The 24,639-nt window shown below is 47.7% G+C and overlaps 1 protein-coding gene and 3 non-coding genes across 4 annotated transcripts in view; 2 read left to right on the plus strand and 2 right to left on the minus strand.

Annotated features, from left to right (window-relative positions):
• Nucleotides 1-24,639, minus strand: part of LOC135824597 (uncharacterized) — a 130,956-nt gene that overhangs the window by 6,322 nt on the left and 99,995 nt on the right. Inside the window, exons 18-28 of the mRNA XM_065337331.1 lie at nt 24,001-24,130; nt 23,612-23,755; nt 22,667-22,906; nt 20,109-20,276; nt 18,325-18,546; nt 16,451-16,609; nt 16,033-16,149; nt 15,219-15,341; nt 10,202-10,333; nt 7,027-7,149; nt 5,852-5,996 (exon numbers count right to left, since the gene is read on the minus strand). Of these exons, the coding sequence (XP_065193403.1) occupies nt 5,852-5,996; nt 7,027-7,149; nt 10,202-10,333; nt 15,219-15,341; nt 16,033-16,149; nt 16,451-16,609; nt 18,325-18,546; nt 20,109-20,276; nt 22,667-22,906; nt 23,612-23,755; nt 24,001-24,130 (1,703 nt within the window). The remainder of the gene's footprint in view (nt 1-5,851; nt 5,997-7,026; nt 7,150-10,201; nt 10,334-15,218; nt 15,342-16,032; nt 16,150-16,450; nt 16,610-18,324; nt 18,547-20,108; nt 20,277-22,666; nt 22,907-23,611; nt 23,756-24,000; nt 24,131-24,639) is intronic.
• Nucleotides 7,357-7,428, plus strand: Trnap-agg (transfer RNA proline (anticodon AGG)). The gene has a single exon. It is a non-coding gene; the product is annotated as a tRNA-Pro (tRNA).
• On the minus strand, nt 8,125-8,223 carry Trnay-gua (transfer RNA tyrosine (anticodon GUA)). The gene is made up of 2 exons: nt 8,187-8,223; nt 8,125-8,160 (listed from the first exon to the last, which is right to left on the minus strand). It is a non-coding gene; the product is annotated as a tRNA-Tyr (tRNA).
• Trnap-agg (transfer RNA proline (anticodon AGG)) lies at nt 8,750-8,821 on the plus strand. The gene has a single exon. It is a non-coding gene; the product is annotated as a tRNA-Pro (tRNA).

Raw genomic sequence — 24,639 nt, forward strand, 5'->3', positions numbered from 1 at the left:
AGTACCCGCGACCGGGTGCAAAGTTCCCTGATCGACGTTGCAAACAGCCAACCAGGGTGAAGCAGTTGGCGTTGCAAACGGCCAAAGCAATCGCTCATGCTTGAGCGGCAATAGTACCCGCGACCGGGTGCAATGACTACTGATTGGCGTCGCAAACAGCCGACCAATAGTATGCAATTTTAAGCAGAGATAGTAGCAGCAAAGCAACCAGTTGAAGGAAGCTGTTCCCACCTATATAATGTGGGAATGGGAGGGTGGGTGGCAAACAAATTCCGGTTGCTGCTCAGTGACACTGCAAAGGAAAGCGCAAGCCAAAGTCAGCGCAGCAAGAGCTACCCAAGGCGATTTGGGCGCGCATGCGCAGCAGTTGAGTGCACGTGTAAAGCCAGCTCGATCGCAGCTAGCATGAGATAGAGAGCAGCGCATCGGTCTTATCGCTAACTAGGGTTAGCCCAAAAGCTAACCCAACATTTAGCGCTTGCACCCGAATGCATCAGAGCAGTGTATAGGAAATGGGAGAGCCAAGTGACTACATGCAATGGAAAGTCACAGAGCAAAGCTGCATGCATACCCACGTATTCTCACAACACCGCACAAGGATGATTGGGGTACACCAGTGTGCTGGTTTCGATCAACTGGTGAAGCGATTGGCGTTGCAAACAGCCAAAGTGATCGCTCACGACTGAGCTGCAGCAGTACCCGCGACCGGGTGCAAAGTTCCCTGATCGACGTTGCAAACAGCCAACCAGGGTGAAGCAGTTGGCGTTGCAAACGGCCAAAGCAATCGCTCATGCTTGAGCGGCAATAGTACCCGCGACCGGGTGCAATGACTACTGATTGGCGTCGCAAACAGCCGACCAATAGTATGCAATTTTAAGCAGAGATAGTAGCAGCAAAGCAACCAGTTGAAGGAAGCTGTTCCCAGAAAACCAGCACACGGCACCCCAGCAAGCGTTCACCACCAATGCACGAGAGCTAAGAACAAGTGATTAAGGCACGAGATGGATAAAGGTAGGCATGCAGATGGATGAAATCCAACGCAGGTTCTCAATACGGCAATTTAGCAATGACAATCGGTACCTGTATGTCAAGGCTATATTACATCGACTGGAATGGCAGCACTGCTCGGTCTGGTTGTGCTTGAGCAGCTGGGGCAAGACGTCGGAATTCCTCCATGCGGAAACGAGACAGCGAATCGGCAATGCAGTTAGACTGGCCAGCAATGTGAGCAGCAGTGACGGTGAAATTGAAGCGGGCGCACACAAAGAACAGCTCCCTGATCAGGGTCATCACTGGCGGTGACTTGGATGTGCCGGAGCGGATGCAATCTACCACAGCCTTGTTGTCGCAGTGTATTGTGATACGAAGCTGGCGCCATTCCTTGGCCCACGTGCAGCACGCTGTGACCAACGCGTAGAGCTCCTTCCACTCAATGCTGTGAGTGAGTTGCTCAGGCGACCAGGTCCCTTGAAGCCAGCGGCCGCTGTTGAATGCGCCCCAGCCCAGGGTGCCACTGGCATCGGTGAACAGCTCCAAGTCTGGAGATGGTGTCCAATCTGGGAACAGGAAGAATGATTTTCCGTTCCATTGTTCCAGGAGCCGTAGCCACCATTGGATATCTTCCTGGCACTCGGTAGTCAGACTGATGCGGTAGTGAGGCTGCTGGTAGCGACTGCAAATCGACCACAGGCGCCGCATAAATGTCCGGCCGGGTACGATGACTCTTGCAGCGAAGGAGAGTTTCCCCAGAAGAGATTCGAGTTCGCGCTGAGACATGGTGGGGTTGATGCTCGCTGCAGTCAACAGGCGCTTGATGTCGGCCAATTTGTCGTCAGGGAGCCGGGCTTCCATCTTCTCACAATCCAGGATAATGCCCAGGAATGTCAGGGTACGAGACGGGCCTTCCACCTTTGCAGGCGCGAGTGGGACTCCGAGGTATGAGAATGCACGGAGAAGAATGGCCAGCTGCCGATTCGCCACTGCCTGGCCCACGCTCACGCACAAGTAGTCGTCCAGAAAATGCAGCAAATTAGGGATGGAGAATTCGTGGTGCATTATCCATTCGATGGTGGCTGCCACTGCATCAAATACCGCCGGGCTAGAGCGGAGCCCAAATGGCAAGACACGGTCGTAGTAGTACTTCCCCTGCCACAGGATGCCGAGGAGATGCCAATCCTGTGGGCGGACAGGTATTTGACGAAAAGCACTCTTCACATCGAGTTTAGAGAGATAGACAGGAGACGGGGAGGACATAATGATGTTAATGGCTTCATCAATGCTGATGTACTGCAAAGAGAAAGGCTCGGCAGGGATCCCGTCGTTAACGCTGGAGCCGGCAGGGCTGGACAGGTGGTGTATCAAGCGTAGCTTGCCATTCTTTTTCGGAACAGCGCCAATGCCAGAGCAGTACATAAATGGGAATGGGGGCGAGTCAAATGGGCCAGCCGTGTAGCCGGCGTTGCAGGAAGCGGTGAGCTGTGCAGACACAAATGCAGAGTGCTGGAATGCTGATGAGAGGTTGGACGAGTGCTGGTTAGTTATGCGGTTGCCGGTAAAGCCAATGTCAAAGCCGCAGCGGAGGCCGTTAATAACATACGAAGCCAATGAACTGTCAGGGTGGTTACGGAGCAGTGATTCGAAGCGAGAAACAGAGAGGGGTGTGTGGACAGCAGGACATGCGCTTGTGAAATCAGTAGAACGTGAAGTGCAGGGAGAAGTATGTACAATCGCGGGAGCTGCAGCCAAAGCAGCAGAGTTACTGGCGCCTACCGCACTTAGATCCGTTGTGGTCCTTGGACCCGCAGCGGTTGCAGACATGGGCGTACTTGCACGTGCTGAGACTGCAACGCCCAGCGTTGAAGTTCCGGCAGATCGGTTGGCCATTAGACACCGTACGGACTCCATTGAAGGCTTGCTGGTTGTTACGTTGCGGACGAAAGGGACACTGGCCGCCTCCGGGATGGATGAGGCGGCAGGACTCACATGTGGGCCTTGATCGGCTAGTCACGGACATTTGCCACAGATTTATGTCGATGACGTCAAAGCGCTTGCCTGGCTGAGCAGAAATGGCAGAGCGAAACTGGGTGTCGTACGACAGCCAAGCCTCCGGATAGTATTGCCTGTTGGCTGCAACTATGGTGGCTTGGTAGAATAGCATCTCCTGCAGGCGGGACGGGTTGGCAGAACACACGACGTTCATGAAGAGAGTCCATGCCTCCAGCCATGTCGGCAAGTCGTGGACGCGTCGGCGAACGGGCTGCGCCGCTCCACCTTCCACCACCTCCAGAGACTGGCCGCCACTGCTGAACTGCAGCTGAAGCTGGCGTGGGGCAGAATACGAGGTGGCGATAGTATCGGGCAGCAGCTGGGTGAAATCTACAAAGTCACCCTTCAATATTTTCTCTCGTATAGTCTGGGGAACGGAGAGATTACCAGCGTTGGAAGACTCCGCCGAAGGTTGAGTTCCAGCGGATCCAGGGGCAGTGATGGTGGCCAGCATTGGAGCGATCGCCTCCGACAAGGCAACGGTGACGGCGGAATGTACTTCCTGCCGCACAAACTGGCGCAAATCGTCATTACTGCTCCGGTCCGGGATCTGGGGAGTCGGAGAAGCTGCTGCAGCACTCTCCAGATCCTGCTCTTGCTCCTGCTCGTGCTCCTGCCGCGAGGATGGCGTGGCCGACGGAGATCGAGGTTCCCGTGCCGCCGAGCTCGACGTGTCCTGGATACTGAGCAGCAAACGGGCAAGAAGCTGGGGCTTTGTTCCGCTCGAATTCAGCCCACGGCCTTCCAGCTCGGCCCGCAAGTCCGACACGTTCATACGGCGTGCTTCAGAGGTAGACAACATGTTTGTCGTGCAGTAAGCGGCTGCGAGGAATCTACAAGGAGTCTGAATAATTAATTCTATTCTCAACAAACAAATTCCGGTTGCTGCTCAGTGACACTGCAAAGGAAAGCGCAAGCCAAAGTCAGCGCAGCAAGAGCTACCCAAGGCGATTTGGGCGCGCATGCGCAGCAGTTGAGTGCACGTGTAAAGCCAGCTCGATCGCAGCTAGCATGAGATAGAGAGCAGCGCATCGGTCTTATCGCTAACTAGGGTTAGCCCAAAAGCTAACCCAACATGTTTACCCATACCTACATCACATGGTTCTTGAGTTATTGCTGGTTGTGTGTACATGTATTTGCGTGACCACCCCTCACATACATTGAGTTAGACCGGCAAAGGGTTAATAGTATTATTCATGCATCAATTTTGTTGTGACTTTTGGAAGATTGGTCTTCTTGCTCCAGTTCACCCATTCATTCATTCGTTCGTTCGTTCGTTCGTTCATTCATTCATTTATTCATTCATTCAGACTCTATTGGAAGGATTCTCCATAATTGGAAAGGTGGCGAGGTGACAACAGTTCTTTTAAGGATTGCAATAAACAGAACAAGCTGAAGCGTCATTTCACGAAGGTTTTATTTCTTTGTCCATCACTCAGGGCATAGATTAACGGCCGGACATCGGACATTTTCCGGCCATTTTCGGCCACTGACCGGACGTTTTCAATTTCACCGGACATAGTGTCCGGTCAAAAAGGAAAAAAGAGCAGCGACCTTTCGTGAAGTTTCGGCCTTTTTATGCAGAGTTGGGCTTTCTTCGGAGCTTCGTGCATATCGTACAACTTACACGTCTACACCGTAGCCTCGATCCCTCAGGCGTAGACTTCACCATAATCCGCCTGTAGCAACGCGGTTGCTACAGTCAATTCACACTTTCGACCTTTGGTACATGGTGTCGACTTCGCACCTGAATCGATGGGTTGAACTGCAGTGCAGTTGTTCGCTCTTGAGAGGAAGATGTCATCTTTTATTTTTCACTCTTTCACTGACCAGGAATGCAGATAGTCTTTTAGAATGTCTTCTGGAAAGCGAAAGGGAGATTCAGAGGACTTGCCGCCGGGCAAAAAAGTCCGTGGTGTGAAGGCCGCTACTTGCGATAAGTGGATCTCGGACAATGATGCAGAGCTGACTACTTCCGCCTGGCTGATTTATGACCGGCAGAAGAACGATCGGCTTGTAGCAGAATGTTTGAAGTGTTCCGTGTGCATCAAGTGTTAGTTTGTAGACAGAGTCCGCAGTTGTAAAAACTTCAGCGAGGCTTTCATAACCGGATCCAAGAACCTGAGAACATCAGCGTTCAAGGATCATGCTGGAACGGAGATGCATAAACGAGGAATGAATCTTTTCCGCAGGCAAGAGTGTCCCGCTCGAAATGCCCTCGAATTCGCTCCAATTGCGAAGGCACTGTGCGAGATGGACGATGGTGCTGCCGCTATTGCACGACGCAAATTCGAACTGACTTACCTTCTCTGCAAGGAGCATATCGCATTCGCAAAATTCTTGACTGCAACGCTTTTTTGTACATACATTTGTCGTCAGTAAATAGTTCAGTTTCTAATACAAATAAATTGGCGAATTGTACATAGTAATGTGTGAGCTACGTCCACATAATGAGTCATTGTGAATATACTTCAGTACTACTAAAAAAAAGAAGAAACACCCTGAGAATGTGTTGTGGAAAATGTCCGGGCATGTCCGGACAGATTTCAAAACGGAAGGACATTTGTCCGAGCTAAATGAAATCCTTAAGCTATGCCCTGTCACTACTTTCTCTAGAATGTATCCATGACATCTAAATAAAACCTTCGTGAAATGACGCTTCAGCTGGCTCTGTTTATTGCAATCCTTTTAAAGCGATTCTCCATAAGAAAATGGATAATTATCAGGGGAGTTTCCTGGAAGGGTGGATGGGATGACAGGCACGTGAAAAATGGGGTCAAGGAGTCATTTCCCATGCTCTACTCACGCGGCCAATGTGATAGAAACTTGACAAGCGGCCGACTGCCCAACCAGGGCTGCGGCGTGTTGAAGTGACAGGATAGTGGGCACTGGCTGGTTCTCCATGAACTCCGTTCTAAACGTGTTGTTGAAGCCGTTCAAGTTCAGAGATCCTACAGGAATCAAAAGGAAGAGTTACATGTACAAAAATTTGATCAGTTCAGTCAAATTTGTACTTGCATCCATAAGATGAAAAAGTTAGGCTGAAAGCACTAGCAGCATGACAAGAAGCAGAGAACAATGGAGAAAGGTTTCACGGTTTGTACTCCAATAGATGTTAGGATAATCAGTTTCATGTACTACGAGAAGCTTCGTTCCAACACTCCAACAACGGGTTCTTCACTGCAAATCAAAGCGTATTCATCCTGCAGGGATGACGGGCCAGGCTCAAAAGTTTGGTTGAATACTGAGTATTATTATTGATTTGATTTGCAGTGAAGAGAGCGTTATTGGAGTGTTTGAGTGAATTTTCGTATATGTGTAAGTGGCTGTGTTGGAGTTTTTCGGACACTATTGGTAAGGATATCAGTTTCATGTCCTCTTGGCCCACACAAAAAAAATGTGAGCAGACTACAGCACTTTGTCAACCTGATCACGGGCAGCCCGGCGAAAAGTAGGTGAAATGTTAAAAGATTTTTGCGAGCGAAGAGATCGTTTTTGTAGTAGGAAAAGTGAAGTGTTTATCAGGTGCATGCGGCTCAGGAGACAATAATTTATTTTCACTGCTCTTTTAAGAAAAGTATAAAAGCGTTCAAGTGACTACGTCGTCGTAGTTTTAGGCCAATTTGAAACGCCTACAGGACATCTTGGTGTAATTGATATCCAGCGCTGCCCTAGCTCCCCAGCGTTTCTCTTACTTTTCAGTTCCCCTTTCATTCTTTTTATTTCTCCCCTCCATTATCGTGGCTGCACACTCTTGTATGTGCTCCCACGGAGGAAATTGCTGCCATAAATGTTTTCCCGAATAGCGGATGCACCTGTAGGTGCTCAATCTCCGGACAGCTAACTCAGTTCCCATTTCATTCTTTTTCTTTCTCCTCTCTATTACCGCCATGGCTGGCTATCGCCCACATCACTTTTTCATTGGCTAGTGCCACGTGACTGAACAAAAACAATAAAAAAAATAGAAGGCACAGATCTCACCTTGGCAGTTCATGCCATCCCCGTTGAATCCAGCCAAGCACTGGCATTCGAAAGATCCAAACGAATCCGAACACATTGCAAGCTCACTGCACGTGTGAGTGCCGGTCACGCATTGCTCCTCGTCTGCACATGTACACATACACACACACACACACACACACACACACACACACACACACACACACACACACGTACACACACAAGCATGCACACACATGCATGCACACACGCACGCACGCACACACACAAGTATATAATTAGACAGATGGACAAACAAGCGTGTGAATACACATGCACACACATACAACCGATATTGCTTGTATTGTAGTTGGTCTGTTGGTCTAGGGGTATGATTCTCGCTTAGGGTGCGAGAAGTCCCGGGTTCAAATCCCGGACAGACCCATTTTGTTCTCGATTTTCCCTCGTTTTCTCGCCTGAATGCATGCATGCTTGATTTGTATTCTCTTGGTCTAGGAAGTAACATGCTGATTTACACAATGCCACCATAACTATATTCTGCAGCGGGCATATTTGATGTGCTCCATGGCCAAGTTTATCTTGTGGCGAGATTCGACGGTTGTGGCCTTTTCCAACACGTTGGGAATTCTGAAGTATGTCTGCCGATTGCAATGTGTTCCAGCCAATAACTTTCACTGTGAGTACGCAGCATGGATGCAGTGAATGGGATTTTCGGTCTTTGACCACTTTGCTGGTGAGCTGACCTACTCACCTCACACCGCTTTAGGAGCTGCATCTGCACCTTGATCCTGGAAGGGTGGTGGCGTTCCTACGGATGCGGAAAACTCGGCTAGAGCTGACGTGAACCGTGAATTTGTTGAGTACCCAGCTGCTGATTCGTACAGGTGAAAAACAACTGTTGCCTCCCACCATACGCTCGGCAATGAGCACATCATCTCGTCATACCAAATGGGACAGTTTTTTAAATCCTTCCATATCCATTTCGATGAAGAGGAAACCTGCACGTTCTCCACTGCTTCATTTTCTGGGATCTCTTGAAGAAATAAACTGAAACCCTTGACAGACCTTTTGCCACACTAAATAAAAAACTTATAATTTGTCAAGAAAAAATAAAAAAAATCCTTCGAGCCGGATTCGAACCAGCGACCTAAAGATGACTACACATCCCACTGATGCGCACACTACAGTCTTCCGCTCTACCAACTGAGCTATCGAAGGGGATGGGAACCAAGTACGCTAGAGTGGTGCATGGTCCTGTCCCTAAAACACCATTTAACTGTGTTTCCTGGCAGTGAACTATGCATTTACTTAGTTTCCTGAACAATTGACATACAGTTTGCCTACCTATGGTTGACTCTCATATGGTGGTAAATGCACACCTGGCAATATGGCGGTAAATACATGCCTGCCCACACACGCTCTCTCAGCCCTCTAAGCTGTATTGCCAGGTGTGTATGGACCACTATATGAATCAATCATAAGTACAGCTACAGTAGAGTCTTCAGCTTCATTCCACTTTTTGCCTACCGTATTTCCCCGATTGTTAGTTGCACCCCCACTTTGAGGTTTGAACCACATTGTTTCAATACATGCATATAAGTAGTATTTCACTCTCGATTGTACGTCGCATCCCCTTCTTTGCCCGAGAAGTTCAGTGTAAAAAGGTGCGACTTATATTCGGGGAAATACGGTACCTCCATTTAAACTGAAAGAATGTGTCATGGATGCTGATTTGGTTGTAGTTGGTCTGTTGGTCTAGGGGTATGATTCTCGCTTAGGGTGCGAGAGGTCCCGGGTTCAAATCCCGGACAGACCCTATTTTTTCTCCAATTTTCTTACGCATCCATGTCATAATACTCCTTTACCACTTTCTTACTGTATTTAATCCATTGTTCCTGTTCCTTTTCCCTTGCCTGTATTTCACCTGACGAGAAGGCTTGAAAGTATACTTGTGAAGACAAAAACTTTCAAGATGTTTGTAATGAGCCTGAAGTGTGTCCTTTTTATGAGTATTATCGCATTTTTGTCTCAGAGGAAACTGCATCCATGTCAATTTAGAATATGTTGCGGACGTTTGGCGGGGATACAAAGCTTTTGCAAGAGGCAGAGAGGAATGTTTTCAGCAGAGGTTTTGCACACCGAATTTTGGATACTTTTATTTCCAAGGGAGCGGAAATGTATTCAAAACTTGTGCAAAGTCTGTGGAGATGATATGATCTGTTTCAAAACTGGATTGTGGGCCAGACTGATGCCTGGAGGTTGAGGATGTCTGAGGTCCATTCTAGGTTGTGTCAGGCGTGTCTTTTATTTTTGTTTTTTTCTTATCATTCTCTGACCAGCACAAGTGAATACTGTGGGTAGTGTCTCAACACGGCTGATCCACACTCGAAAGTGTATCTATTATTCTAGGTTGTACAAGTCACTGCCTCGCATGTATGCTGTGGTATTCGAATCTGGATTTGGAAAATCTATTTTCATTGCTATCAGGTTTGGCTTTCATTTTCTCTGTGCTGTGCTGATGAGTCCACAAACGGGACGAAACAGTTCTGTCCGCAGATTGAGTGGTTCGGTATTCATTATTTTACTTCAGCATGCGAACAGGCAATGGTGCCTTCTCACCAGCCAACGTCAGGCTCTCACAGGATGACGAAAAGCTTGTGTCCTGAACGAACTCACACGGTTATAAGCAGGATACTGGTGAGTCAGAGCGTGCAACAATTAGCACAACACTGACTGGTGTAATACTGATACTGATATTCAACGACCTGATGCTGAGCTGCATCACATCTGGAACGCGCAAACCAACAGCCTTCAAATCTGGAAAGCTCTACGTTATGAAATAACGAAAGAAAGGGGAAGGCGAGCGCACTCAGGATGAGAACAAGCTAAACATCACAACAAACTAAAGATATTAGCTTCGACAAGATGATGGCGACGGAATAAGGGCCACAGCACACAAGATGGTCATGGCGCACTTTGAGAACGCAACACATCAGCAGGTGTGTAGCACCCCCATTGGAGGGGGTCCGGCCGGAGGGGGTTCGGGATCTCCCCGTGACAATTTTGAAATTTGGGTGCAAAATCCTGCATTCTGGGCACGTTTGGCATTGTGTTAAAAAAGTTGTCCGGACCGGCTGCTACGCCCCAGATCAGAACTCATACAGCTTTTTATAATGAAAATTCTTGTCCGGCTTACCTGAACAGTCGCCAGCATTTCCATTGCCAACGAATCCGGCCATGCATCCGTCACACATGGATCCTCCGACCGTGTTGAGACAGATGCCAACAGAATCACAGAGATGTCCGCCAACAACACATTCATCAATATCTGCAGGAAATACCACAGAGAAAAAATGATAACAGAGAGCAAGATTGTTCAGTAATCTATGTGGAACGTTTCCTTTACTCTCCCCATCTCCACTGCAGCGTTTTTTTTCCACTAATGTACTCTCCATCTTGGAGGAAGTCATCATGTTACATTGAGCATGTGTTTGTACTGAAATACATATTCACGTCATAGCCTTCAGGGCGGAAATTTATCCTGTTTTTCAGAAGTAGATTTATTTATTTATTTTTACTTTGTTTTACTTCGCAAAATCCAAACGCAAATTGCTTCCCAATAACAACGTAGCGAAGAGGGAAGAAAAAAGAGGGGAAAGTGAGTCTTCAGTCACGGAAAGTTTGTCATCATGTTATATTAATGAAGCGATAGCTTTGCAGCTATGCATTGGCATGGAAGAGGATTGCTGTCCATGACGGCAAACTAATGCAGGACTCAACTACCCCAAGATTGCCGACAATGACGGTGAATCACTAAATTCAGCTCCTTGTCTCCTGCCGCGACGTGTTTGTCCTGGCTGTGTTTGGTTCAGCATGCCTCAGCCTTATGTAGCCTAAACAACATGGTACAGTGCACCTGAAAAGGGTGCTTAGCTGCAATTTACTGGAAAGGAGAAAAAGCACATTTGAAGTTCGAACTTGTGGCTAAAGACGATCCAAAAATTCCACCATTACAGCATCATTCAATTCAGTTGACGGATTTCCATCTGGGTCTTTTTAAAGGAAAGTCTGAGGGGATGGTTACCACAAGGACATTGATTACTCGAGATCATAAAATTGGACCCTGAACACGCTTTTCTTCTGCTCTGCACCATACGTGTACTAATGGGTACATATAGCATGGGAATGACAATACCAGTATCATCGCTAACACACGACATACCATCAAACGGTTTTGCCCTTGTGCACCATTTTCATGTGCTCTGCACCATACATGTATGCAGTGTGATGAATATAATATTTGGCATTTGAATGACAATAATAGTACCATCACACTATCCTCTCAGTGCCTTTCCCAGTCCCCCTCCGTTTCCCGCACCCATCCCGCCAGATCCACTCCAAGATATCTTTGGCGAGCCACGACGCCAAGACCTCCCGAGGTCGGCTCAGCTTCACAGGTCCCACCCACTCCATATATGCCGGATATGTGCTCTTAACGAGAGAGCTTGGAAGCTCAAGGCCCTACCTACGCTATGCTTTTTTGCCTTGATGACCTAGACAAAAAAAGCATAGGGATGTTATAAATTCTTTAAAAAATTCCTTTTTTTAAAGACATAACCTGGGATTCGAACCCGCACTATCGCGCCCTGCATGCATCCCCCGATACACTTCGCATACATACTAATTCTTCCAAGTTGCTTCACATTATGATCTTGCTTTTGAAAGCCCTATTTGAATATGCATTGTGGCCAGCCGTCTTTGATGGTACGGTACGGTAGGGGATAGGTACGGGACAGGTACGATCGAGGGTAAAACGACACCGTCTCCTGTACCGTACCATCAAACACAGCTGGCCACATACAGCTGCCCGCAATATTCAAATAGGGCTTTCAAACGCAAGATCATAACGTGAAGCAACTTGGAAGAATGGGTATGAATGCGAAGTGTATGGGGGAATGCATGTCGGGCGATAGTGTGGGTTCGAATCCCAGGATATGCCTGAAAAATAGGAGAATTGAAAAATTTATAACATCCCTATGAATTTTTTGCCGTCAGATACGGGATAGCGCCAGGCGTGACACAAACAAACAAACAAACACACAAACACACAAATACCAAACGAGAGAGCTTGGAAGCTCAGGGCCCTACGCTATGCTTTTATGCTTTTTTGCCTAGCTCATCGTACATGTTATAAGAACTGAGGCAAAAGTATTTGCAGAATTTAATGCGGATTGTTATTTCTCTAATAATCATCTTCTTTTGGTTTGCTCCTTCTTTTCTTTTTAGCTCCTTATACTGTAAATCAACAAATTTTGGCTGATGAGAAATAGACCTCTCTATTAAAGAGGTTAAGATGCACGCTATTTCCGACGTGACGGGCAATTTCACGTCAAATTTGAAATCGATAGGTATTTTTGCTCTCACATGCATCCATTGCTCAATAATGCATCAATTTCCTACTTGGTCCGACTTATTAAAATGTGCGCTTCGCTTCAAAACTCAAGCCTATGTCCAAAGGAGCACCTGTACTAAAAAATCGACCAAGAGACGATAGATAGATAACTACTGTGTCGTTTCTTGGCCTGACCTTCTAGTTTCCATCTCTGCTGGTGTCTCAGGGCGCTTCTTCAAGTGCGTCAACCTGCAAAACGTCGACATTTTTTTCATCTCCTCCAAGCTACACTGCGCTTCCTTGATTTTTTCACTCCATAGGCACGATTTAGACGGTCGACTTCGCCTCCTCCTCGTGCAGTACGACTGCCAGAATGGTGGCTGTAGGTGTTTTCGCCTGACGCTCCCACGAGACTTTCAAATGAGGCGAACAAGTAAACCACCACGCAGAAAAAATCACTTCTCATCACCGTGTGCCGCGCGCGTAGAACTAGTACTGACTGATCTGTGTCGACATGACTGTCACACAGTCAGCTGCATCAGACCATGCGTGCTCTCCCCTGCCTGTTTCACGAATCCACTGGCCCCGGAGACTGGCGATCTTGTGACGCATCGATCGCGATCGCGGCTCCGAGGAGTCGGCGAGGACTCCGCATCATTCACGCACCGTATTCACCCTTTCTGCGCTTCAGTTTTCCAGCCAGGTCGTCGCCTGAAAGTCGACCTCAAGGGCGGTTGTTTACATCGATCAACTTCTCGACGATCTCTTCTGTGATCTTGATTCGTCGGCCGCCACATCGTGAACGAATGCGAGAGAGATCAGCACAAACTGGACGGAGCGATGCAGGTGCTTTCTGCACGAGTTTCTAGATGACGCGTTTGCTGAACTTACTTGATTCTTCCAAGGAAACAGCGACTGCAGCGATTTCAATCCGCCAGGAAGCACTCGAGAACGATCGCCCAGGAGTTTCTGGTACTCCGTGACAATTCCCCATCGCAGTGGGGTGTTGATTTCAGCACCAGGCCTTCTCTGTGTTGCGCAAGAAGCAACAGGAGTCCTCTGACGACAAAATTTGCACGCAAAATTCTCGAGTCGACTAGGATCCTGAGGCGCTGCCTCCTTTGGGGTTGGAGTCATTTCTTCTTCAACATCACAAATCGACAACTGAAGGATAGTGTTAGGTAGCTGGAAAGTTTGTTCCGTCCTGAGATTATTTGAATTTGTTTGGCTGACGTTCGAAGCGAAACGCACATTTTAATAAGTCGGACCAAGTATATGACAAACTTTGGCCTGTGATTTACTTTGGCCGGTTGGTACCAAGCGGCGAAATCAGCGAAATTAAATCGCCAGCGAAAATTAGTTGATTTTAATACAGTAATCGGATTTTCTGGCCTTTTTGTAGTAATACATGTACATTGACCTGTTGAGCCAATGACGCCGCCGAATGCATGGTTGCCTGTGGAGCACATTACATAACTTAGCAGTCTCCTAAAATACGTATCCTGTCCGACGGCAAAAGAGTCTGCAGATTTAGTTTTTCTTCGCGTCGACGGGATGTCTGCGACGCGAAAGTTCAGCTCGCGTTATTTGGCTCGCACGTCGAAAAATCAACGCGAGTGACCTGCTGCTCACGTGGAAATTTGGACATTACATAACTTTACAGTCTCCTATAATACGTATCCTGTCCGACGGCAAAAGAGGCTGCAGATTTCGTTTTTCTGCGCGTCGACGGGAAGTCTGTCCTGACGTTCACTGGGACCGGCGCTGACTCTGCCGATCACGGGCGTTCTGGACTCGACAGGATGTCTGTCCTGACGTTTCCTGGGACCGGCTTAGACTCTGCCGATCACGGGCGTTCTGGACTCAACGGGATGTCTGTCCTGACGTTGCCTGGGACCGGCGGACTCTGCCGATCACGGACGTTCTGGAGTCGACGGGATCTCTCTTCCGACGTTTCCTGTGACCGGCGCTGAATCGCTCGTTCACGCTTATTTTGGAGACGACGCGATCTCTCTTCCAAAGTACATGTATGTTTATGCTGACGCTGTTTATGCTGACGCATCCTATCACCTATTTGGCGTCTATTCTAATTTAATTTCCTCCTCGTTTCCCTATTTCTTTCCAAATCTCCCTCTACATCAGGGAGTCGTATACATAATACGACGAATATTGGTACGGTACGGGACAGATACAGGAGCTGCCAAATATTGTGGACAGCTGTTATGTACAATCCTGTAGAGCCTTTGTAGTCACAGATACGGGACAGATACGGGACAGATACGGGATAGCGCCAGGCGTGACACAAACAAACAAACAAACAAACACACAAACAAACAAATACCAAATTAAAGCTGTGTGGACCCTGGCTAGCGCCAGACGTTACTGAAGTAACGTCTTCTGCATAGCTACGGGAATTAAAGCTGTGTGGACCCTGGCTAGTACCAAATTAAAGCTGTGTGGACCCTGGCTAGCGCCAGACGTTACTGAAGTAACGTCTTCTGCATAGCTATGGGAATTAAACGCAGTTTCTAATTGTCCATCATGCAAAGAGTGTTCTTTGTAAAAAAATTGAAGAAAAGGTTGATGCAACCTTGGCAATGCTTGGCAAATTGTGTGTGTTGCTCCCTAGGTGGGAGCTCGCGCTTTTCCTGTCGACTTGAATTCTCACTAGAATGACTCACGACTGCCATCCAGAGAACACGATAAGTCCATCAAACCTTTCACTTGGCTAACCTGCAAGAAAGCACCACTCCCTGCTCAATACACAGTGTTTCGGGAAATTCCTCCCTCACCACAAAACAAAAACATAAAGATGACGTACCGTCACAGATTTGTCCAGAACCTTCAAACCCGTCGTTGCAGTTACATGAGAATGAGCCGGCCACATTAGCGCACATAGCCATCGGGGAACATGTGTCTGTGTCGGTAGCGCACTCATCAATATCTGCACACAGCACAGTACAGGATATTGTTACACAGTCACTGCCAATCACAGCCAATCACAGCCAATCACAGCCATTCACAGCCAATCACAGCCATTCACAGCCACCCACAGCCATTCACAGCCATTCACAGCCAATCACGGCCATTCACGGCCATTCACAGCCAATCACCGCCAATCACAGCCATTCACAGCCATTCACAGCCAATCACAGCCAATCACAGCCATTCACAGCCATTCACAGCCAATCACAGCCAATCACAGCCAATCACAGCCATTCACAGCCATTCACAGCCATTCATAGCCATTCACAGCCAATCACAGCCATTCCGTTGCCCGGGACGCAGGAACAAAAAGAACAAGTTTAGTTGCACTCGGATGGAGAGCCAATGATTAACTTCTAGTAAAGAAAAGGACCAAGTCGGAAAGTTTGAAGACTGTTGGAGTGCGCACCAAAGACCCAATGTTGGAACAGTTGGATAGTCACACACACACACGCACGCGCACACGCGCACACACAGACATGCACACATACACACATACACACACGCACGCGCACACGCGCACACACAGACATGCACACATACACACACGCACGCGCACACGCGCACACACAGACATGCACACATACACACACATACATACACACACACAAACACACACACACACACATACCCCACATCACATCACTTACCGGAACAGGACATCCCATTTCCAGTAAACCCAATCAGACATGTGCAGTTAAAGGAGCCGAATGTCTCCGTACATATGGCATTTCCATCACATGGCATTGTCATACATTCCGCAATATCTACAAGAATTAGCAAAACAAAAGTGTAAATTACAGCAGTTGTGAATGGGTGCATCACGGCATGAAATTGAAATGTGTGAATGACAGCAGTGGTGAAAGATACTATTTCAAGTGACAAGCACTGGAGCTGGTTGTCTGCTACTTGATTAGATGATGTCTGTGGATGGCTTGGAGAATGAGCAGAACATAAGACACACACACACACACACACACACACACAAACACACACACACACACACACACACACACACACACACACACACACACACACACACTGCAAGCATGCCAATGTCTCACTTACCCATGCACATGACTCCATCACCAGTGGTACCACCGGGACAGTTCCTGCAGATAGCCCCACTACCCGGGGCCGGCACATCTGTACAGATAACTCCCTGGAAGCAGCCCGCGCCCTGGACACAACCGTCACGGTCATCCTCACACCGATCACCAGTGTATGCTGCACAGAACAATTTGACAGGCAAAGCATACAGTAGAGAGAGAGAGAGAGAGAGAGAGAGAGAGAGAGAGAGAGAGAGAGAGAGAGAGAGAGAGAGAGAGAGAGACATAGAGAAAGAGAGAGATAGAGAGAGAGAAAGAGAAGATAAATAGATTATAATTATAAAGGAGAAATTTGGCAATTCCTGGCAAAGTGCTCAATGCACAAAGTGCAGAGCGTTTCATATGAAAAAAGAGAAATAGGTCCAGTTTGGATTTGTCGTGACTCAAAGTCTCATGCCACTGCAATTATCAGACGATGGTCGTCTGATGATTGCAGTGGCATGAAGCTTTGAGAGAGAGAGAGAGAGAGAGTGAGAGCGAGAGCGAGAGAGAGCGAGAGAGAGAGAGAGAGAGAGAGAGAGAGAGAGAGAGAGAGAGAGAGACACACACACACACACACAGACAGGGAGAGAGAGAGAGAGAGAGAGACAGAGAGAGAGAGACAGAGAGAGAGAGAGACAGAGAGAGAGACAGAGACAGAGACAGAGACAGAGAGACAGAGTGAAGTCATTTCATAACTGCCATAACTCGGGCAAATCTCCATTAGTTGACGCAACTGAAGCATTTCATCGAAGACAAACCTCTCGGTTGTCGTCTCAACAATCTCCGAGAGGAATCGTTGTTCCTCAGTTATGATCATTGTATCTTCAGACTTAGCAAGGTTATGGTTGAACTTAAAGGGGAAGTTAAGGCTAAAATCAAAATTTCACCAGTTGTAGTCTTCGGGGTGCTGAGTCGAATGGTCGTGGTCCGAGGAAGCTGAGACGTTCCCTTCCTACTTTAATCCCAATCGAACTCGCGCCCTTCCACCGAAACTGGGTGACTGCGCCCTACTAGATGGGGATTTTTATGCAAAATGTCACTAAAAGCGCCATTTCGTTCTTATTAAAGCACGGATGACCGCGGTTGGTCCATATGTTGTAGTCTTTTGGACGCTGAGTCGACTGGTTTTGGTCCGAGAAAGCTGCGATGCAGCGTTCCTCCTTTATTCCCAATCGAACATGGTTGAACAAGTGGTCACGTGCTCCTGCGTGCCCAAGTCACCTGGTCACAGCGCCAGCAGGCGACAACTTTCACACCAAGGTTCAACTCGAGTTCAACTCGAGTGACAGGACTACACCCAAAAAAGGTCAAACAGGCTGGAAGTGGTACCCTGCAGGCACGGTGACCAGGTGACTGGTGTACGCAGGAGCACGTGACCGCTTGTTCAACCATGTTCCATTGGGAATAAGGGCCGATCGCTGCATCGCAGCCTTTTAGGACCTAAAACCAGTCGACTCAGCGTCCACAAGACTATAACATATGGGCCAATCGCGGTCATCCGTGCTTTTATAAGAACGAACTGGCGCTTTTAGTGAGATTTTGCATACAAATCCCCATCTAGTAGGGCGCAGTCACCCCAGTTTCGGTGGAAGTGCGCGAGTTCGATTGGGATTAAAGTAGGAAGGGAGCGTCTCAGCTTCCTCGAACCAAGACCATTTGACTCAGCACCCCAAAGACTACAACTGGTGAAATTTTGATTTTAGCCTTAACTTCCCCTTTAATGTCTGTGATGTCACCTTTGCACCGTGACCTTACTTAAAAAGCTCGTAGCTGTACTGATGAGGCCTTTATGGCCGAAACAGCTTGCTGCCTACAGCTGGGCGTTGGGCATTGTGTTAGGTAAATACGTACACTCGTTGCAGTTGCACTCGAGGAGTGTAAACTGAGCCAGTCCACCGTCCTGGCCCGTTTGCTGCGGGAAGCACGGCTGCATGTTCTCACACGGGCACAACACGATCACTGGCTGGAAGGTGCTGTTGACGTTGTTGTCGTCGGTGGCTGTGAACTCCAGGCTAACCATGGTGTCTGCTGTGCTGGGCGTCCAGAACAAGTTGTAGGTGGTGACGTTGCCCTCTGTGTGTAGGTATAGGCACAGAGTATCACACGCAACACAACCAGTAGCATCATGTTCATGAGAACTCCATACTCTCCAGTATACACCCACTATCACCCAGAGTTGTAGGTGGTGACTTTACCCTCTGTGTGTAGGTTTAGGCACAGAGTATCATATACAACACAACCAGTAGCATCATGTTCATGAGAACTCCATACTCTCCAGTATACACCCACTATCACCCAGAGTTGTAGGTGGTGACTTTACCCTCTGTGTGTAGGTTTAGGCACAGAGTATCATATACAACACAACCAGTATCATCATGTTCATGAGAACTCCATACTCTCCAGTATACACCCACTATCACCCAGAGTTGTAGGTGGTGACTTTACCCTCTGTGTGTAGGTATAGGCACAGAGTATCATATACAACACCACCAGTAGCATCATGTTCATGAGAACTCCATACTATCCAGTATCTGACTCATCTAGAGCCACAAAACTGGCATCTAAACGTAAAAGGCCCCAAAACTATTGATTGGCATAACAAATGTTTACTTGCTATCAGTAAGTATGTATGTTCTGAATTACGGGCAATTCCTAATAATGGGCAGTGCTCTGTTCCAACCTGCCCGGATCTTAGAAGCTTTGCTGTATCTCAATTTCTTCTTCTCTTGTTGGCCACAGGCCATCGCGAATATAGACAATTTCAAACAACACCATATCCAGACAAAGCGACTAATTGACTGCATTCTTTCAACCTGAAGATTAACGGCATCCAGCAAACAACAACACTAAATCTTTGCTCATGCTCGATCGAAAGTTGCTACTGTAAATCAATTATATTTCGTAGTCGTTTTTACTTTCGTAAGGCTCTCGTCTTTTACGAAATTAAAACGCTTACTCAGACTATGATATCCCTTGGAGGAAATTCGAAATGTTTGGCGATGGCTGTGCTTGTTGTTCCGGGCATCCTCGAGCGAGAGCGGAGGCAGTAATGAGTACCAGCGCTGAAGCGCTACCATGGTCTCCGCCAAGATGTTGGAGAAGGCATTCAGGTAACAGCGAAGACGATCAGGGACGCGGAGAAGTTTCCCCGTGACATACGACATCACGCGTCGATCGACTTGCCACTTGGAACGGTTTCAGCGGCGATGAGTCGAGCGATGGCGACCCAGACTGAGACTCTACTCCCACTAATCGATCCTGTAGATATTGTTGATATGTCGATTGAATGTGTTGAAGTGTTTCTCTTCCAAAAGAACACTTTTTGTTGAGCACAGCCTTGAAAACTCATGTCAAAAAGTCACGAAGTTTTTGTTTCCGCAGGAAGTAGCTCTGCAGTCTGCACTGCGCGTACTGTACAGTCACATGTACAGCACGCTTCTGCACGCTGCACTGATTCGAACGACACCATACACGCATGTGTCAGGCATACCTAAGTATGCATATTGCCTGTAGTAATATATCGCCTATAGTGATATTTTCACGAAAATCAAACACCCACGCTATAGCCGATCTGTACTGTATTTGCAAGTTACTATTCGCAAGGCCAACTGTAGTATGATCTGTGTTCAACTCACCTCGTCCAACCAATGTTAGATTGAAGTCATCGGGCAGTACGGTGTTGTTTGCTGCCTCCACAACCAGTACAACCTGATCAACATCGGTGATAGTCACTGTGTAAGTCACTAGCTGGCCAAGAACAGCGTCAATCTGATCTGCACCCTCTATCAACGGGGCAATGTTCACTGGGAAAACGGTTCAAAAAAGTCAAGGATATATAATTATGCGCACACAGGCAGACAGACATACAGATGGCCAGACAGACGGACAGACATACAGACAGACAGACAGACAGAAAGACAGACAGACAGACAATCAGATAGACAGACAGACAGACAGGCACACAAGCACACATGCACCCACAAACAGAACACCCATGAATAAGAAAGTGTGTGTGTGTGTATGCGGGGGTGGGGGTGGGGGGGGGGTGGGGTTGGGGGGCAGGGGTTGGGGGCAGGGAGTGGGGGTGGGAGGTGGGGGGGGGGGCATAGTCAATACACTTTCCTTTGCCCCCCTCCCCGAACACACTTTCTTCCGTTCTGTTCATGTTTTGTTTTTGGCTATACAAGAATACAAGTGTACCATTATGAACCAGGGGCGTCACAGGGTGGCTGGGAGTGGTACAACCGGGGGTCCGGGGGTGGCCCCCGGAGAAAAAAATAAGGATTTTTCGGCTAACAGGCCACCTTTTAGCGCTCTACAGCCGCAAAGGAGGGTTCCCCTAGCACTTATTCGACAACCCCACTCCAGCTCCAAAAACATACTTCTCATGGATTTTTGGTATTTTCTGTACATCGTAGGTAGCCAAGCAAGGCAAATGGAACCCATTCGATGATTCAGGGCCATTGCCCTCGAAAAAATCGCAAAATTCGAAGTACAAGCGTGCTGCGCGGTCTAGCGCCAGCGGCTAGCTATGCAAAAACGTATGTCGTGTCCTGCAAAAGTCTGCCGCGTCGCGTACACTATGTACACGTCCGGCCTGGGCAGTCGCGAAGTAATTATTTTAGTTGTTTTCAGAGAGAGAAGAAGATCCTTTGTTGATCGGTGGGATTGAAAGATCTGCCAGTGGACCGGAGAGCTACAACAATGGAAGCAGAAGAAAGCGCTTGCGGAATCTTCTCTGTCTTCGTGGCAACAGGACTTTAGTTTGCGAGAGACTTTCGTCCTGTCGTCGCGGACGAAATTCTTGTTGCTGCTACCAGAAAACTCGGGGAACGAAACGATCGTAAATCGTTATAATATAGGTGAAGCGGGTCGTGTCGGTGAACAGCTGCAGAATATTCTGCCGCCGTGGAGCAGCAGTCCAAACACTTTTCAGCTTCGGAGAATGAAGCGCTTCCCTTTTCCGTTGACAAGCGCTGCGTTCGCGGGTGTAATGCATTTTCGAATCCGCTTGCAGTAGATCGTCAGGAGCCAGAGGTACTAGGTAGGTGTCGTTGTGGAAAGAATATAATTATTATGTTGTAGCTGACAAGTGACATACATGTAGTGTCTCTTGACGTGCTGATCGCCATTGTAACATGGTAGATCTTGGAAAATTTTAGTTCTGGACCCAGTGATCGCCGCCAGCTCAGCTCTGTTTCCGTCAAGTTTGCAGTGAATGCGTCCGTGAGGAATCCATCGTCTGGTTATCTCTAACCGTGACTCCAACCGCCTATCGTAATGGATAGCCGCCTGGAGTCTTGGGCGTAGCTGCTAGTGCTAGGCATCAAGTCTGTATGCTCCTTGCAATGAAAGTAACAGTTGCGATGTTTTGTACAAGTCCGAAGATCCTTGAATTTTTTTATTGCTTTTTCGGATGAATTGGGTGGACCATCCTGGACGAAAAGTGGTACGACCATGGTCGTAGTGGTCGTACCGTGTGTGACGCCCCTGTGAACTTTTACAGGACATCTGATCACTCTGCCCATAGTGCTAGCTCACGCTTGCTGGGCGTCTTCTCATTGTATCACGTATCAAACGAAATAGTGGTTGCGACTTCTGCAATGATTTGTTTGAAAAGGGTTCGCTCCCCACACCGGAGCTCGCGCTATTCTGCCGACTTAACTCTTGACTGACTCGCGTATCAGCGGATTTTGGAAAATAAATCTCAACTCACAGTATCGAGTACTAGGAGAACAGAGGAAGAGTCTTACTGTGCACCTCTTGGACTTCTTTTTACTGAAGACACAACACAACTTACTCGTAAGAAGAGGGAAGAGAAGTAGCAGACCCAACTTACTCGTAAGGAGAGGGGAGAGAAGTAGCAGGATAACACAAAATGGGAAGAGTAGGGATCCAAGAAGGGGAGAGAAGTAGCAGGATAACACAAAATGGGAAGAGTAGGGGCTCCAAGAAGGGGAGAGACTTAGCAGGACCACACCACAATGGGAAGAGTAGGGATCCAAGAAGGGGAGAGAAGAAGCAGGACAACAACACAATGGGACGAGTTGGGGCTCCAAGAAAGGGAGAGAATTAGCAGGACCACACCACAATGGGAAGAGTAGGGATCCAAGAAGGGGAGAGAAGCAGCAGGACAAAAACACAATGGGACGGAATGGGAAGAGTAGGGGATCCAAGAATGAAACTGACTTACATGAAATAGAGAGCTGTGTGTTGAGCATGTCGTCGGTGTCCCTGGACTGCATTCCTACCATGACATTTCCAGTGGCCGCGGCATCAAACAGACACGCCGTGTTGCCACCGCAGGCGGCTCTCGCCTCGTCGCTGATAGTCAGGTTGTCGGAGAACACCGGTACGAAGTTCGGGAAGGCAAAGTCGTCGGGGCCCAACCCTGGTGGGTACGTGAAGAGAGTCTCACTGCCCACAATCTGCCCTGTAGTCCGAGGCATGGTGAACATGTGAGCAAGGTGACAGAGGCACATATAGAAAAAACAAACATTTCATTCGGAAAAAACCGACAGGACACACATTTTATGTCTTGTACTTAGCGAGCACAGCAAACACTGTTGCACATTGAGAGAGAAATAGAGAGAGAGTGTGTGAGAGAAATAGAGAGAGTGTGTTTGAGAGAAATAGAGAGAGAGAGTGTGTTTGAGAGAAATAGAGAGAGTGTGTTTGAGAGAAATAGAGAGAGTGTGTATGAGAGAAATAGAGAGAGTGTATGAGAGAAATAGAGAGAGAGTGTGTGTGTGAAATAGAGAGAGAGGGTGTGTGTAAAATAGAGAGAGAGTGTGTGTTTGAGAAATAGAGAGAGTGTGTGTTTGTGTGAGAAATAGAGAGAGTGTGTGTGTGTGAGAGAAATATAGAGAGAGTGTGTATGAGAGAATTAGAGAGAGAGTGTGTATGAGAGAAATAGAGAGAGAAAGAAAGAAATTGAGCGTGCTGGAAAGGATGAAGAAGAGAGGCAGTTAGGGAGAAGGAGAGATTGATAGAGAATAGAGAGAAGGAGAGACTGAGGAAGAGGAAGGGAGCATGGAAGAGAGAAGGAGAAAGAGAGAGAGGCAGGCATAGAAAGAGAGGCAAACAAACACACAGAGCGAGAAAGGACTACAAACAACATGACGGCGCAAGAACTTACACGTTTGACCAAATGAGGAAAAGATGTCTTGCTCCGAAGCACTGGATGGTAGTGTTTGAGCTTGTCGATTCAGGAAGTCATCCTCAGAGTCACCATTGAAAACACCCATCAATCCTGTTGTCTCTCCCTGGAATTCCTCCGGTACTGAAGAGAATAATTAAAGTAAAGCAATAAAAATAAATATTTATTCAGTTTCAGCAATACCACCACCAGCAGCAGCAGCCGCCGCAACAGCAGCAGCAGCAGAAGCAGCAGCAGAAGCAGCAGCAGCTGCTGCTTATTCTTCTGCAGCAGAAGCAGTAGCAGCAGCAGCAGCTGTAGCACCACCACCAGCAGCAGCACCAGTCTATAAGAGATGATTGCCACTGTACCGTTACTTGCGTACTCACATCTTGGTGACACTGTCATAGTCACCACACCACCTGCCTCCCCCACACTGACTAGGAATGCAGCTTGGTTTGAGAAGGTACACGTGACACTGTTTGTGTCAGTACGCATCAGGGTGACAGTGTCATCCGGCTGTGCAAACCAATAGTACACACACAGATGTACAGGAACCTTAGAAGCACAATGTCATATTGTTAGCAGAGGTCTTCATTGCTGCTCCCAGCCATATGCCATATCCACACTTAGACCGCTGATGAGATGTTCACATTTGAAACATTTGAAAAAAAAGACATTTACATTTGACAATATTGATGAGTGGACGACGGAAACACAGCTGGACATGACCAACCTAAAACGAAGACTGCTGTTCACACCCAAGCAAAACACTCATGCAAAATGCACTTGCTTTCTTGTTGCCATATTCATCAAATCCGTCAATCAATAGTTGTTGTAGATATTTCTAATGATCAGATAAGGCAGCTGTTGTGGAGCGTGGCTGGTGAAATGTTTGTGCTGGTGTCTGCAAGCATCGTGTGGTCTCGTCTGGTCACAAGACAAATCTATAACGCTACTGAAGTGCATTTCACCCAGAGCGCAGCAGTGCAATAGAGTCAGCAACAGTCATCCTCCTGCACCCCCCC

Source organism: Sycon ciliatum, chromosome 9 (genome assembly GCF_964019385.1).
Source record: "Sycon ciliatum chromosome 9, ocSycCili1.1, whole genome shotgun sequence".
Lineage (NCBI taxonomy): Eukaryota > Metazoa > Porifera > Calcarea > Leucosolenida > Sycettidae > Sycon > Sycon ciliatum.